The sequence below is a fragment of the Tachyglossus aculeatus genome, chromosome 13, assembly GCF_015852505.1.
Source record: "Tachyglossus aculeatus isolate mTacAcu1 chromosome 13, mTacAcu1.pri, whole genome shotgun sequence".
In the NCBI taxonomy this organism is placed as follows: domain Eukaryota; kingdom Metazoa; phylum Chordata; class Mammalia; order Monotremata; family Tachyglossidae; genus Tachyglossus; species Tachyglossus aculeatus.
Window position 1 is genome coordinate 4,787,428 of NC_052078.1, and position 16,476 is coordinate 4,803,903.

General features: G+C 60.3%; 1 protein-coding gene across 5 annotated transcripts in view; it reads right to left on the bottom strand.

Moving 5' to 3' along the window:
* Positions 1–31: 31 nt before the first annotated feature.
* SMARCD3 (SWI/SNF related, matrix associated, actin dependent regulator of chromatin, subfamily d, member 3) overlaps positions 32–16,476 on the bottom strand; it is a 37,719-nt gene continuing 21,274 nt past the window's right edge. The window contains exons 2-14 of one of the 5 annotated variants that reach the window (XM_038755724.1): positions 15,358–15,478; positions 9,436–9,647; positions 4,749–4,791; positions 3,791–3,913; positions 3,391–3,513; positions 3,062–3,157; positions 2,797–2,898; positions 1,867–2,028; positions 1,341–1,438; positions 1,033–1,168; positions 761–883; positions 543–644; positions 32–258 (exon numbers count right to left, since the gene is read on the bottom strand). In XM_038755724.1, coding sequence (XP_038611652.1) covers positions 205–258; positions 543–644; positions 761–883; positions 1,033–1,168; positions 1,341–1,438; positions 1,867–2,028; positions 2,797–2,898; positions 3,062–3,157; positions 3,391–3,513; positions 3,791–3,913; positions 4,749–4,791; positions 9,436–9,647; positions 15,358–15,441 — 1,458 coding nt within the window. In that variant the 5' untranslated portion in view covers positions 15,442–15,478 and the 3' untranslated portion in view covers positions 32–204. Of the gene's footprint in view, positions 281–542; positions 645–760; positions 884–1,032; positions 1,169–1,340; positions 1,439–1,866; positions 2,029–2,796; positions 2,899–3,061; positions 3,158–3,390; positions 3,514–3,790; positions 3,914–4,748; positions 4,792–9,435; positions 9,648–12,380; positions 12,644–15,357; positions 15,479–16,476 lie in introns of those variants that run through there. The other 4 variants (XM_038755720.1, XM_038755723.1, XM_038755725.1 and 1 more) reach the window with 4 other exon arrangements.

Below are 16,476 nucleotides of genomic sequence, written 5' to 3' on the forward strand. Positions count from 1 at the left end.
GGCTCCAGGAATTGCACCGTGGTTTCTGGGGAAAGACCTTTAATGAGGCTCCGTGAGGCGGCCGGCTAGGGAGTGAAGGCCGGGCCCGGGAGAGCGGGAGGAGGAGGAGGAGGGGGATGGGGGGAAGAGGAGAGGGAGGAGGAGGGCGAAGAGGGCCCCGGGGGCTGGCCACAGTGGAGAAGGAGAGGTCTGGAGGCCAGAGTCCTAGGTGTTACGCACGCCCAGCGACTGCTCCAGCTCCTGTCTGCGCTGCTGGATCTGTAACAGGAGAGGGCCGGGGCTGGACAGACGGACAGAGGGGCCGGGGCTGGACCGACGGACCGAGGGACTCCGACCCCAAGGGGCGCGGGGGCATGCTGACCCAAAAATGGCACCCTGAGGCCAGGGAGAGGGGTAAGGTTGCCCACACGGGTCGCCCACCCTCCCCACGGCCCCAGAAGTCCGCTGTTACATCGAAGTCTCCCGAGCGCTTAGTACAGCGCTCTGTACGCCGTAAGCGCTCCGTAAATACGATTCACTAACTGACCGACAAGACCGCGTACCTTGCAGTAGAAGTAGCGGCTCACGGCCTCCTGGGACCAGGGCTGGTGGTAGAACTCGGCCCGCCGCTCCTCCTCGGGATTCCCGGCCACGTCCGTCATTACCTGGGCCAAAGCAGCGCCGGCCCCTCCCGTCACGCTTCCCGCTCTCCCTCCAGCCTCGCTGCGGGCGCTCCGGACCGACCCCCTCCCCTCCCTTCTTCCGTTCCCCGTCCCCTAACCTTGAGGTCCCGACTTTGGGAGCGCAGCAGGTCCTGAACGTAGCCCTTGGGGTCTCTAGAGAAGCTGAGCATGAAGTCCCTCTGGATCTTGAGCTGATTGATGGACTCGATGGTTTCGTGGATCTAGAGGAAGACGGAGGCCGGCCGGAGCCGGGAAAGACCGGGTCCCCCCCACCCCCGAGAGCAGGATGGGGGAGGGCACCGGGTTCTGAGAAGCGGGGATCCTCCCCCCGCTGTCTACCACGCTTCCGGGCCACGATCCCAGAGCAGACCTTGCTGTCCAGCGCGCTGATCTCCTGCTGGTTGGCGGTGGACAGGAGGAAGCTGTTCATCTGGCCCTTCAGCGGCTCCTCCACCTCCACATCGATGTCGTAGCAGGCTGTCTTCTTCTGGTCTGAAGGGTCCACGCTGCCGGGGGGGGGGGGGGGCAAAGGGGGTCAGGTCCAGCTGGCATGGGAGCCGGGGGGGGCCCCAAGGAAACCGGAGGGGGCACAGAAGAGGATGAGGACCGGAAAGCAGGGAAGAGACTTAAGGCCGGGGGTGAGATGGCGGCGGGATGGCGGGGGGGAATCTGTCTCACCTGATGACGTGATTGATGACGATTGGGTCTGGGGGCAACAGCAGGGCCGTGAGGCGCTGGGGGATCTCCGAGAACTTCAGCCGGGGGCAATCGAAGATCTGCCAGAGGGAAGGGTGTTTGTGTGGGAAGATGGGGCCCGGAGGTTGTCGTGCTGCTGGTCTGGGGAGAGGGCAGCCCCCCAAATTCTCCCAGCTCCTTGGGGCCTGGATCTCCAGAAACCCACCTGGAGTGGGGGACCCCAGCCCCAGCTCCCTTTTTTTTTGTTGTTCTATTTTACAGTATTTAAGTGTTGACTACATGCCAGACACCGTACTAAGCGCTGGACGTACAAGCTAATCTTGTCCGACTCAGTCCCTGTCCCTCATGGGGCTCAGTCTTCATTTTACAGACGAGGGAACCGAAGCACAGAGATGTGAAGTGAACTGCCCGGCAGGCGAGTGACGGAGCCGAGATTAGAACCCGGATCCTTCTGACGCCCGGGCTCTAGCTGCTAGGCCGCGGTGGCGGCAGCGGGGGGCCGTCCCACCTGCTGGAAGTACTTGTCCCCGTTGATGTACTCCTTGTCGTGGGAGTCCTGCAGCCGGTTGGTCTTCACGTACTGCCACAGGGCCTGCACGATGGCTGAGCGACTCTGCGTGTGCAGCCCCAGCAGCCGGGCCAGGCGCGGGTCCAGCTTGAACTGGGGGGGCTGCGGGGAGGGGCGCAGGGGTCAGGAGCTGGGGGCGGGGAGGGGAAAGACTCCCCCCAGCAGAGGACCCCTCTTCAGATGCCTGACCCTTATTTTGTTAGTATGTTTGGTTTTGTTCTCTGTCTCCCCCTTTTAGACTGTGAGCCCACTGCTGGGTAGGGACTGTCTCTATATGTTGCCAACTTGGACTTTCCAAGCGCTTAGTACACTGCCTTGCACACTGTAAGCGCTCAATAAATACGATTGATGATGATGATGATGATGACCGATCGATCAGTGGTATTTAGTGAGCGCTTACTGTGTGCAGAAGTTGGCGTTTGGGAGGGTATGATACGACAGAGTTGGTAGTCACGTTCCCTGCCCACAACGATCTTTCAGGCTAATAATAATAATAATGGCATTTATTAAGCGCTTACTATGTGCAAAGCACCGTTCTAAGAGCTGGGGAGGTTACAGGGTGATTGTTAGGTTGTCCCATGTGGGGCTCACAGTCTTAATCCCCATTTTACAGAGGAGGTAACTGAGGCCCAGAGAAGTGAAGTGACTTGCCCAAAGTCACACAGCTGACAAGTGGCGGAGTTGCGATTTGAACCCATAACTTCTGACTCCAAAGCCCGGGCTCTTTCCACTGAGCCACACTGCTTCTCTACAGTCCCATAAGCTTAAGGGACCCACTTTTGGGGGGCAGGTAAGAAGGACCCGATCTCCCCTCCCCGGCACCAGCCACCCACCCGCTGGGACTTGGGTGCGAATGCTGGGCCGCCTCACCTGGTAGTCTAGCATGAGAAGCAGGGTGCAGCGCACGCTCAGATCTCCTGGCCGCTTCACCTGGAATCCGTCCGTCTCCTGCGTTGTGGGCGTCCGGTGCCACTGCCCGAGGGACCAGAGCTGGGTCACCTCCCTGCTCCCGACGGGCACGGGGGTTCCCGGGATCCGGAGATCCAGGCCGGGGTGGGCGGGGGGATCCGGAAGGATCTAAATGGCCTGAGAGCTCCAGCGGGGCAGGGAGATTCTGGGGGGCTCCGGGTCTCACCTCAACCAGGTGGTTGTCAGGACCGTAGAGGTCCTTGTCCAGCTCGATGACCAAGCTCTTGAAGAAGGAGGAGAACTTCCTCTTCTGCTTGCTGGGCTGCAGGGGCAGAACAGGGCCGTGGGGACAGAATGAGGCTGGATCGGGGGGGAGATCTGGGGGCGGGGGGCATGATGCGTGCCACGGGGCGGCCTCCCCCAGCCCCCAGTGCCTCCATGGGCCCGGCCCATCTTACGGGGTCACCCCCGGGCCCGTGCCCCGAGCCTAGCCCCCGGCGACGCCGGCCCCGATCCCACCCCGGGGCCCGAGGAGAGACCTGGGCCAGGACGTACGTCATCCAGGAGTTTCCCCTCCACCCGCAGCTCCCAGGAAGCAATGCTGCCGTCCGAGTCGTCGGCATCTGGCTTGGCCGGGTTGAACGTGTTGGAGATGTAGAGTCGCAGCTTCCGTTTTTGCTGTGGAAGGGAGAGGATTCATTCATTCAATCGCATTTATTGAGCGCTTGCTGTGTACTAAGCGCTAGGGAAGTCCAAGTTGGCAACATATAGAGACGGTCCCTACCCAACAGTGGGCTCACAGTCTAGAAGAGGATGTCCCCCACCCGCCGGCTGAGCCACCGGGCCCATCCCCCAGATCTGGCACGGGCCGCTCCCCGCTCCCTGGCACGAACGCCTAACGGTCTGGCCCCGGGCCCTCCCATCCTCCTCCCCCCGTCCCCGCCCGCCATCGCACCTTCATCGGCCTCTTCAGTGCTTCCTGGATGTCCACGCGCTTCCGCATGATAGTCTGGTCCAGCTTCCTCTCGAAGGCCAACAGGTCCATGTATGCCTGGGACTCGGGGACCAGCTCCCGGATCTGGAGGGAGGGGGTGGCGTGAGGGTGGCCGGGGGGAAGGAGGGTGGGCGGTGAGCCGGTCCTGGGCCGGGCAATTCCGTTCATCCCCGCTCACCTTGCCTAGGTCCGTCCGTCTGTCCCCTCAGCGAGGGGCAGCAAGTTGGTTCTTAATTCAGGGAATTCCAACCGAGCCCTGTGGGGGTGAGGCCCAGCCTGGTCTGGAGGTTGGGGGGCGGGGGGGGTGCCCACGAGATCACCAGGTGTAACCTCAGCTGGCCCCTTCATCTCCCCGGTCCTCCTGGGGGAGGTCTCTGAGAGGTCTCGGAAGGACGGGGACTTTGGCGTGGGCACCGGATCGGTGCCCCAATCCATGAGTAGGGGATGGGGCGCTCTCTCTCTCACCTACGGCAGTACCCGCCCGGCCCTCTCTCATTCTGAGCCCAGTGGGGCCAACTGCTCCATCTCACCTAACCCGGCCAGTTGCCCAGCCCTGACCAACACCCCCGGGCCCCCCGGCTACGTGCCCAGCTCAGCCCGACCCCTCCCTCTCTCAGCCTTCAGCATCCCCCAGTTCAGGAGGCCAGCCCTGCCCCTCGGGACCCTTCCTCGAACCCAGCCCCTGAACATCCAGCTTCTAGGTCCCGGCCCCTCGGATCTCCCGCCTGTTCCCCTCCCTGCCCTGGTGGAGTGTGTGTGTGTGTATGGGGGGCCTCACTTCTTAATGAGCTTTAGACAAAAAGTGAAAGTGTCTGTGATGGGGAAGAGGGGGCGGCTTTGGCCCGTGGGGGGAGGGGGAGCCGGCGCAGTAGGTGGGGTGGGGTGCAAGGAGTGGGGTGCTGCTGTGAAAGGCACTCACCCTCTGAGGGAGTATTTTGTCAGCCATCTTCCTCCTCTTGGCACTGTACATTTTTTAAAGAAAAAACCGGGTTACCATGGCGACCGATCTGGGAGTAACGAGGCCACCTGCTAAATTATCCCGACATCTCCGCCCGCCCGGCTGGGGTCCCCGCCGACCGCCCGCTCCCCCGAGTGGCCGCGCCGGCCCGGTCACGGGGCGGGGGCTGCGGCCGGCGGAGGCCCCCCGCCACCCCCTCCGGATGGAGCTGGTCCCAGCTGCTTCCCCAGCCCGGTGCCCTCCCCTCTCCCTCCGGCCCCCCACCTTCCTAGGACCGAACGAGGTCTAAGGGGGCTGGGGGTTGGAAGCTGGGCGTGTGTAGGGGGACGGTGAGCTGTGGGGAGAGGGATGGATGGGGAGAATGGAGACCCAGGCCGGGCGGATCAAGAGAGCCGTGGGCAGTGGGGTGCCGGGGTGGGGGGGCTTGGCTCGAGGTGAGGGGAGACTTGTCCTCTTTATCCTTGGGTAGGTACCATTGTTAGCAGCCTGGCGAATGGGCTCTCTGCTCAGAGAGAAGGCAGGCCGCAGACTAAACTAGCTACGGGGCAGAGGAGGAGAAGGAGAGAGGGAAGGTGGAGGCAGAAAAGAAGGAGCACCTGAAACCAGAGGGGCTGGATGATAACCATAATAATAACGATCATTATAACAATAATAATTGCTGTTCTTGTTGATAATAAATAATCACGATGGTGGTATTTGTTAAGTGCTCACTGCACATCAAGCACTTTCGTAAGCGCTGGGGTCGATACAAGCTAATCAGGTTGGACGCAGTCCCCGTCCCACAGGGCGCCCACAGTCTCAATCCCCCTTTTACAGATGAGGTAACTCAGGCACAGAGGAGTTAAGTGACTTGCCCCAGGTGACACAGCTGACAAGTGGCGGAGCCAGGATTAGAATTTAGGTCCTCCTGAAGCCCAGGTCCATGCTCTATCCACTAGGCCACGGAGCTTCTCTGCCGGGGCTTTTGAGCCCACTGTTGGGTAGGGACTGTCTCTATATGTTGCCAACTTGTACTTCCCAAGCGCTTAGTACAGTGCTCTGCACACAGTAAGCGCTCAATAAATACGATTGATTGATTGATTGGATTCAAGCAAGTTGAGTTGGACACGGTCCCCGTCCCACAGGGGGCTCACAGTCTTAATCCCCATTTTCCGGATGAGGTAACAGGCACAGTGAAGTGACTTGTCCAAGGTCACGCAGCAGACACATGGCGGAGCTGGGATTAGAACCCAGGTCCTTTGGACTACCAGCTCCATGCTGTATCCACTAGGCCGTACTGCTTCTCGTGGATCCAGGGACTCTGGCTGGGGGGTGGGGGAACAGGAAGGAGGTCCGGCCCAGTGATTTTCGACAGCTGATTTGAGACTTCTCTCAGATAATAATACTACTAATAATAATGATGGCATTTATTAAGCGCTTACTATGTGCAAAGCACTGTTCTAAGCGCTGGGGAGGTTACAAGGTGATCAGGTTGTCCCACGGGGGGCTCACAGTCTTAATCCCCATTTTACAGATGAGGTAACTGAGGCACAGAGAAGTTGACTTGTCCAAAGTCACACAGCTGACAATCGGCGGAGCTGGGATTTGAACCCCTGACCTCTGACTCCAAAGCCCGGGCTCTTTCCACTGAGCCACGCTGCTTCCATCTCGGACCCCGCCCCACTGGAAACCTAGGTGGGAGGGAGAGTGGCTAGCCCCGGAAAGGAGAGTTGGAAAAAGTGTGGCCTAGTAGAAGGAGCATGGGCCTGCCGATTCCTGCTGTGTGACCTCAGGCCAGTTCCTTCTCTGTGCCTTAGTTTTCTCAACCGTAAAAAGGGAATTCCATCCCTATTCTCCCTCCTACTTAGACTGTGAGCCCCACGTGGGCCAAGTTCCGCATCCACTCGGTGAATGTGGATCTATCCCACTGCTGAGAACAGTGCTGGACACATAGAAAGCGCTTAACAAATGCCATCATCATTACTATTACAGCATTTACAGCAGAGAGACCTAGAGCAAACAAGGAAATAATAGCCCGATGGCCCTCATCCTTCCTTGGCAGAGCGAATGGAAGCTTGTTTGGGCTGCCCGCTATCTGATGGGCTTTCCGGTACCTGTCCGTGTCCTGGCACCCTTTTTCCTCTTACTGTGTGCAGAGCACTGTACTAAGCGCTTGGGAGAGGACGGTAGAACAGCCACAATCCCCCTGCCCAAGGCGAGCTTCCACATACTGGCTTCGCGGTTCAGCCCGGAAGCCCAACTTGAAGCCGAAAAGCCAGACAAGTCAGAGTCAGTTGGGGAAAACTCAGCCCAGTCCCTCCCGGGCTCCACCCAATTCCCGTCAACGCTCCATGGATTTGGGAGTGTTAGGCCAGAGAGGGTGGTGGGTCCCTCTAGACTGTACGCTTGTTGTGGGCAGGGAACGTGTCTACCAATTCTGTTCCACTGCACTCTCCCGAGCGCTCAGTACAGTGTTCCGCACACAGTAAGCGCTCAATAAGTACCACTGATTGATCGGCTGATTGGTTGGTTGGGTCCTCCCGCCTCGATGCTCCCCGCAGGGCTAGGATCTACGCAAGCCACCACTGCAGGCTAGGGACATTAGGGAAGCAGCGTGATACAGTGGATAGAGCATAGGGCTTCTAGACTGTGAGCCCACCGTTGGGTAGGGACCGTCTCTATATGTTGCCAACTTGTACTTCCCAAGTGCTTAGTACAGTGCTCCGCACACAGTAAGCACTCAATAAATACGACTGATTGATTGATTGATTGATAGGGCTGGGAGTCAGAAGGTCACGGGCTTTTCCCGCCTCAGTCTATCCTTCACTCTGATGCCCGGATTATCTCTGTACAGAAATGCTCCGGGCATGTCACTCCCCTCCTCAAAAATATCCAGTGGTTGCCTATCAACCTTTGAATCAAGCAAAAACTCCTCACTCTCGGCTTCAAGGCTGTCCATCACCTTGCCCCCTCCTACCTCACCTCCCTTCTCTCCTTCTCCAGCCCAGCCCACACCCTCCGCTCCTCTGCCGCTAATCTCCTCCCTGTGCCTCGTTCTCGCCTGTCCCGTCATCGACCCCGTCCCACGTCCTACCTCTGGCCCGGAATGCCCTCCCTCCACACATCTGGCAAACTAGCTCTCTTCCTCCCTTCAAAGCCCTACTGAGAGCTCACCTCCTCCAGGAGGCCTTCCCAGACTGAGCACCCCCTTTTTTCTCTCCTCCTCCTCACCGCCCCCCCGCCCTACCCCCTTCCCCTCCCCACAGCACTTGTATATATTTGTACATATTTATTACTCTATTTTATTTGTACATATTTATGACTATTTATTGTCTCCCCCTTCTAGACTGTGAGCCCGTTGTTGGGTAGGGACCGTCTCTATATGTTGCCAACTTGTACTTCCCAAGCGCTTAGTACAGTGCTCTGCACACAGTAAGCACTCAATAAATATTTATTTATTTTATTTTGTTAGTATGTTTGGTTTTGTTCTCTGTCTCCCCCTTTTAGACTGTGAGCCCAAGGTTGGGTAGGGACTGTCTCTATATGTTGCCAATCTGTACTTCCCAAGCGCTTAGTACAGTGCTCTGCACATAGTAAGCACTCAATAAATACGATTGATGCTAATAAATACGATGGAATGAATTAATTAATGATGTGTATATAGCTATAATTCTATTTATTCTGATGGTATTGACACCAGTCTACTTATTTCGTTTTGTTGTCTGTCTCGCCCTTCTAGACTGTGAGCCCGTTGTTGGATAGGGACAGTCTCTATAGGTTGCCGATTTGTACTTCCCAAGCGCTTAGTATGGTGTTCTGCACACAGTAAGCGCTCAATAAATACGACTGAATGAATGAATGGCCCTGGCTCCGCCACTTGTCTTCTGTGGGACCTTGGGCAAGTCACTTCAGTTCTCTGGACCTCAGTTACCTCATGTGAACAATGGGGATTGAGACCGTGAGCCCCACGTGGGACAGGGACCGGGTCCAGCTCGACTTGCTTGTATCCACCCTAGCGCTTAGTACGGTGCCTGGCGCATTGTAAGCGCTTTACAGAAGCTTAACAGATGAGAAGCAGCGTGGCTCAGTGGAAGGGGCGCGGATTTGGGAGTCAGAGGATGTGGGTTCTAATCCCGGCTCCGCCACCTGTCTGCTGCGTGAACTTGGGCAAACCACTTAACATCTCTGTGCCTCAGTTACCTCATCTGTAAAACTGGGGACTAAGGCTGTGAGCCCCACGTGGCTTACCCTCGTTACCTTGTACCTACCCCGGTGCTTAGAACAGTGCTTGGCACACAGTAAGCGCCTAATAAAAACCATCATCGTTATTATTATTATTAGATGCCACCATAATAATTATTATCCAGAGGCTGCAGGGGAGGGGGGGGGGGGGGAGAGCCCAACTGCAGCCTCTGATGGGTTGAGGGGCCTGATAGCAAAGAGGGAGGGGGTGTGGGGATAGGGCTGAGGGGGGATTCCGGGAGCGGGGTGCCCAGGGATGGGCCGCCTGCTGCTTTGCTATAATGGCAGTACTAGCCTTCTGATGAAGAGGGGTTTGTCCTGGCGGAGGGAGTGGGGGGACCCTCAGCCCTCCCCCTCGCCCCCACCAGGGATGAAGCCCCCCCCAACCCCCCACCGTCCTGGGCCTCCGGCCCGTTCCCTGGCTCACCTGCGGCTCCGGGCGGGGGCCGTGGGTGCCGTCTGGCCCTGGCTCTGCCCCTGGCTCTGCCCGGGTGGAGGTGCCGCTCTCTTGCGGGCCGGCTCCATTCCAGCTGGGGCCAGGCCTGGACGCACGGCGGGGCTGCCCATGTACGGGGACCCCGGGGGACCCATGGGGGCCCCCTGATGGGGCATCCGGGCTCCCGACGGCATCCCGGGGCGCTGTGGGTTGGGGGGCAAAGCAGAGACGTCACTGATCCGGCGGGCCCTGAGGGGCCGACCCCCTCGCCCCACCCTGGACTCCCAGAGACCACCGCCCCCACCCCGAGGCACAGGCCGCATCGCTCGGGGGCAGTTTCTGGGGCCATGTGATTGGCAGCAGGAGGGGTGCCAAGGACAACTAGTGGGATCCCAGAGTGGTGGCACAGCCGTGTTGGATGCTGCTGCTCCCCCCCCCCAACCCAGGAGGGGCACCAAGTACAACTAGTGGGACCCCCAGGAGGGTGTCACAACCATGACGGTGCTTCACCCCCACCCCTGATGATGGGCACCGAGGACAACTAGTAGGACCCCAGGTGTTCCCCCTCCCCCACCCCATCTGTGGGGCAGGGGGCTGAAGGAAAGGAGTCCTAGACCCTGGGCAGGGTCCTCGGCTGTCCTGCGATGGTCCCTTGCCCGAACCAAGATGGGACGGAGATGGGGTGAGGAGGGAGAGGGGATGGGCGGGGAGGGTGAGAGCAAGGTCAGCAGGGTCATCGGAGGTCACTTGGAGGTCAGTGGGGAGACAAAGTGAGGTTGGCGTCGAGTCGGACTGGGCTTAGTATCCGGTGGAGGGTGGGACGTCAGGACGGGTTCAATTTGGGGTTAGAGGACACGAATTGGGGGGTACGAGGGATGGAATCCGTGCCAAGTCACAGAGGGGTGAATGCGGGACCGGGGACCCCCACTCTGCCCCCTCCCCGCACCCCATGGGTCTCAGCTCTTGCGAGGAGCCGGGGGAGGGCCGGGGAGCGACCCGGCTCTCGGGTCAGGGGGCAGGCGGGGCTCTGGCCAAGGAGGTGAGTCCGGAAACGGCATTCACCTTGGGGTGGGGGTGGGGGGTGTCCGCTGAGAGGCAAATGAAATGCAAATGAGGCGGTAATGGGCTCGGCGGGATCATTAACCCCAACTGTCCGGGAACTGGAAAGGGATGGGGTGGGGAGGGGGGAAGGGGATGAGGGGAAGGGATCCGGGTGAGGGGAGGATTGGGGCTGAGGACTAGGGAAAGTTGCCACTAGGAAAACCGGCTCTGCCCAGCCCCGGGCCCCCTCCCGCCCCCGAAACGGCTGCTGCTGTCAGGCCCAGATCCGGTCAGGGGCCCGGTTTCGGCCCCCGACCCAGGCCCTCGGTCCCCCTAATTCCTCCCGCCCGCGGCTGCTTCGCTGCATCTCCCCAGCAACCCGGAGGCGGGGGAAGGGCAGAGAGGAGCAAGCCGCCGCCCGTCAATCTCCCCCTGAAAAGCCCCCTTCGCCGGTCCCTTTCTCTCCTCTCCCCGTCGCCCCCCGGGTTCCTGAGAGCCCAGCCGGCCGGCCCGCTGTCCCTGTCACTCACACCTAAGGGGCGGCTGGCCAACACCGAGCCTCAGGGGGAGCGACCTTCTGGGGTGTCGGCTTCCCACTCCCGGCCCTCCGACCCTCCCCCATACTAGACAGGCCCCCCTCCCCAAAACACACGCACCCCCCTCCCCCAAACACACACACACACACACACACACACACACACACACACACACATATCGACAGGCCGGGTAGAGCGGAGCAATGAGGCGGGGGGGGGGGGGGGGTAGGGGGGTCAGGCCTGTGGCATGGTAGAGGGATAAGGGTGACCGAGAGTGAAATGAGTTTTCTGAATCCAGATCGAAATGGGTGTTCGGTGGTGGTTGGGGGCGGGGGGCAAGAGGCAAACCCTCTGCATAAGTCCAAGGAAGCTCAGGGGGTCCCATTCCCCCTCCCCTCCTAACACAGTCCCCTCCAGACCCCCGGCTCTTTGGCCCTCTGGGAAACTGACCCCCCACCCACCCAAGGGCCGGGCCTGCGCCCCGGGGTGGAGGAAGCACAGTTGGATTTGGACGGAGCCAACCTGACGCCCTCCACCACCAAAAAAGAAAATAAAATAACTGTACCCTTCCTAGCCCGGACACTGCCCACTCTGCGAGGACCCGTCACCCCCACTCTCCCCACCTCTACTTCCCATCTGCTTCCCACATTCCCATCCCTGGTTGGTTGGAGACGGTGCAGAACGTTTCCCTTTCCCCCCCCTCTCTACGCTTGGGCATGTGGGGGACCCTGCGGCCCCTCCCCGGTATCCTCGCCTCCCCCATCACCCCTCCCTTCCCCGGCTTCTCTCTGGACGAAGCCTCGGTGTCCGATCCCCCCCCCAGATTGCCTTCACACCTTCGAGGCTCTGCGGGGGCCGAGGGCTGCCGGGGCACCCGGTTTCTCTAGCAACCCCCTCCCCCGAGTCCGGCGGGTTTCCCCCCCGCCTCCGGGACCCCATCTTCCCCCGGGACCGACCTCGCCCCCCGCCCCATCCCCGGGGCCTGGGTCTTCCCCTCCCGCCGGTCCGTCTGCCTTTCCAGCTCCTCGGTCACCTGCTCGCCCGTGCCCGGAGGCCTCGTCCCCGGAGCTGGACGCTCGGGGGAGGAGGGGGCAGGGAGGGAAAGGAAGGTCGGGGGACTTTTCCCGGAAAATGGGGGAGCGGAGGATAGGGGTGAGGAGCAGGGCCCTTCCCCCTCCCGCCCTCCCCGGAGCCCGGGGTTCCCCGGCTGGGCCCGGGGAGGGGGAGAGGGGCGTCCGGCCACCCCGCAAGCCCCCGGGGTTGGGGGGTCGGGGGAGGGGGGGTGTCCCTGGTCGCGCCTCCAGCCTGCAGTCACGCCTCCATTCAGCACAAGCCAGCTCGCTAACTTTCCCCACTCACCACCCCATGGACCAGAAACTCAAAAAGTTTGCTTTTCGTGGCTTTGCGCGCCCCTCCGGTAACTTCGTCTGCGGCCATCGGGGTGGGCTCTGTCTGCCTCTCTCTCTCTCTCTGTCTCTGTCTGTCTCTCGTCTCTGTGTGTGTGTGTGTGTGTGTGTGTGTGTGTGTGTCTGTGTGTGTCTCCGTCTCTTCCCCTTTCTTTCCCTTTTCTGCCTTTTTCTCCAACTGTCCCCCCGTGAGTCCTGCTGGGCTCTCACACTTGCACTAGAGCGGAGTGGGGCGGGAGGGGGCCCCTTCAGGGCGGCTCGGACGGACGGGCGGACGGACGGAGGGACGGATGGACGGAGGGACCAGGGCCCCGGGCCCCGGGCCCCGGCCCCGCCCCGCCGCCGCCAACGCCGGGCTCCCGCCGATCCCGCCGATGCCGCCGCCGATGCCGCCAATGCCGCCAATGCCGCCGCCGCCGCATTCCTCCACTGATAAGCCCGAAATAGTGCGGCCCTGCGCAGGCCGGGCCCCGGCTGTTTACTCGGCGGGGACAGAAAAGGCTGCCTTTCTAAACCTCGCTGTCCAAACGGCCCAGATAAGCGCCGGGCGCCGAGGGGAAGGGCACCGGCCCGGGGGAACGGGGCCCGGGGCCCGGGGGAACGGGGGTGGGCGGTGGGAGGGGAGCCCCGGGGGCCCGGGGCCCGGGGCCCGCGACAGCGGAGGAGGGGAGGACCAGAGGAGGGAGGGGTGGGAGAGGGAAGATGTGGGAGGGGGAGAGGTGGGACAGGGAAGATGTGAGAGGGAGAGGAGGGGGGAGAGGGAAGATGTGGGAGGGAGAGGGGGGAGAGGGAAGATGTGAGAGGGAGAGGAGAGGGAGGGAGAGGTGGGAGAGGGAAGATGTGGGAGGGAGGGGAGGGGGAGGGAGAGGTGGGAGAGGGAAGATGTGGGAGGGAGGGGAGAGGTGGGAGAGGGAAGATGTGAGAGGGAGAGGAGGGGGAGGGAAGATATGGGAGGGGGAGAGAGGGAGGGAAGATGTGGGAGGGAGGGGGAGAGAAGGGAGGGGGAAGAGGGATGATGTGGGAGGGAGAGGGGAGGGAGAGGAGAGGGAGGGAGAGGTGGGAGAGGGAAGATAGGGGAGAGGTGGGAGAGGGAATATGTGAGAGGGAGAGGAGGGGAGGGAAGATATGGGAGGGGGAGAAAGGGAGGGAAGATGTGGGAGGGAGAGGGAGGGAAGGGTGGGAGAGGGATGATGTGGGAGGGAGAGGTGGGAGAGGGAATATGTGAGAGGGAGAGGAGGGGAGGGAAGATATGGGAGGGGGAGAGAGGGAGGGAAGATGTAGGAGGGAGGGGGAGGGAAGGGTGGGAGAGGGATGATGTGGGAGGGAGAGGTGGGAGAGGGAATATGTGAGAGGGAGAGGAGGGGGAGGGCAGATGTGGGGGGGAGAGGGGGAGGGAAGATGTGGGAAGGAGAGGGGAGAGAAGGGAAGGGTGGGAGAGGGATGATGTGGGAGGGAGGGGAGAGGAGGGAGGGGGAGAGGTGGGAAGGAGAGGAGAAGAGGGGGGAAAGAAGGAGGGAAGAGGAGGGGGGAGAAAGAGGAGGGACAGGAAGAGAGCGTGGGGGAGCAGGAAGGGTAAGGTGGGAGGGAGGGAAGAAGCAGTAAGGGAGGGGAGAGGAGGGAGGGTTGGAGGGGGAAAGGGAAGACAGGGAGAAGAGGAAGGTAAAGGAGAGGAGGGAGGCTGGGGAAGGCTCAGAGGAGGGGACGGCGGCTCTCACACAAATACTTTCTCAGTTAGAAAATATACCAGCAGAGCAGCGGGAAACAATTGATTCCAACTTTCCCCCAAGTCCCTCCTGCTCATTTCTAAGGCCCCTTTCCCCAGAGACCTGGCAGGCCGAGCACGGAAACATTCACTGGCAGCGATTCCACCAAGAGACCAAGAATGGAGCCCCTTCCGTGCGGGGCAGGGGGGTGGCGGGGAGAGATGGAGCTCTATGTGTGTGTGTCTGTGTGTGTCTGTCTCTCTGTCTGTCTCTGCGTGTGTCTATGTGCGTGTGTGTGTGTGTGTGTGTGTGCTGAATGCATATGTGTATCTGGGTGTGCATGTATTGTGAGGGTTTGCTAGCTTTTGTATGAGCCTGCTTATGAATGTGCAAGCCTTTATCTGCTTGGATGTGTATGAGTGCCTATGTTTGTGAGAGTGTCTAAAAGCAAGCCTGAATCTCTGCATATGTGCAAACCTGTATCTGTGTGTGTATGAGTTGAATTATGTGTCTGGGTGAATCGAATATGTGTGTGTGTGTGTGTGTGTGTGTGTGTGTGTGTGTGTGTGTGTTTTGGGGGTGGGTATGATGGCGGCTGGAGCCGGGTGGGTGGGGGTGAAGCTGTGTGAATCGGTTGGCCTCTGTGTGTGTATTTCTGCGGATGTGAGTCTGTGTGAGAAAGATGGCAACAGGGAAAGAGAGGAGGAGTATCTGGGATAAAAGGACAGAGAAAGAGTGTGAGAACAGGAAGGGAGAATCTGGGAAGCTGGGGGAGGGAGGAGAAAGGAAAGGGAGAGCCAGGCAGAGGGAGGGGCAGGATGAGAGAGGCGAAGGAATCTGAGGGGGGCGGTCGGGGGTGGGGGCCCTACCCCAGAGCTGAGGGGAAGGGGGGGATGGACACAGAGAGGTCCCTGGGGTGGGGAGGGGGGGCTGCTTCCAACTCGGAGAAGAATTTCTGGCAGGACTAGCTGCAGGGCAGCAGATCATCCCAGGGGAAGCTTTGTCTTAGGGTGTTGGTTCTTCCCTGGAGCAAGGCGGGGGGGGGGAGGGGAGGGGGAGGACGGAGAGGAAGCTTGAAGGGACCAATCTCGGACATCCAGAAGGCAGAAATGTTTGCCAGCCTCAACCCGAGCCCAACTGCCCCACGTCCCAAGGCCCAGCTCCCCGGTCGCCCCCTCCCTTCCTCCGGCCCTCTCCCCTCTCCCCTCTCCAGCAGTGTTGGAGTACCTGCCAGCAACCCAGGAGCACCCAATGTGTCTCTGTGACGGACAGGTCCAGACCGCGGGTAGAGGTCTCTGCTGCTCCTCCCATCACCCAGATGTGTCCGCAGCAAATCCATTCAGATCGGCTACAGCCAGAGCACAGCCAAAGAATCAAGGCGACCGACCCCAGACTCACGCCAGAGCCCCGCCTCGACTCTGGCGCTCTTCCTCCCCATTTTACGGATGAGGCAGCTGAGGCCCAGGGAAGCGAAGTGACTTGCCCAAGGTCAACACAGCAGACACGTGGCGGAGCCGGGACTAGAACCCAGGGGAGGGGGCTAGCTGGCCCCTCACCTCCCACCCACCCGAAAGTCTGCAATGTCACCGTCTGCCGGAAGCCTCGGCCGGAGGCAGCGTGGCTCAGTGGAAAGAGCACAGGCTTGGGAATCAGAGGTCATGGGTTCTAATTCCGGCTCCGCCACATCGGCTGTGTGACTTTGGGCAAGTCATTTAACTTCTCTGTGCCTCAGTTACCTCATCTGTAAAATGGGGATTAAGACTGTTAGCCCCACGTGGGACAATCTGATCACCTTGTATCCCCCCAGCACTTAGAACAGTGCTTTGCACATAGTAAGCGCTTAATACCACCATTTTTAGAGGCGGGGGCGGGGGAAGCAACGCTCTGAGCACGATTTGGTCAGTCCCATGGGTGGCGGGGGACACACTGCCTGGGAACGACCCTGGAGATCAATGATCATGCGGACCGTGAACGTGGCCCCTTTGCTGGGGATTCCCCCAACAGGATCCACCTCGCTCTCTCTGTGTAGGAGCTCCCGGGCCTCAGGAACACAAACACACACAGACATGCGTATATATTCATGTGTGCACATGCCTTTGCATCCCCAACACACACACACACACACACACACACACCCTGCTCCCACATGCACATGCCCACTGGAGTGCTGGGAATAGCTCATCCCAGGTCCTGATGCCAGCAGATCAAACTGGAGGACAAGCTTCTCATTGTGGGCAGGGAATATGACTGTTTATTGATATATTGTACTCCCCCAAGCACTTACTACAGTGTTTTGCACACAATAAGCGCTCAATAAATACGACTGAATGAATTAAGGAGCTCAAG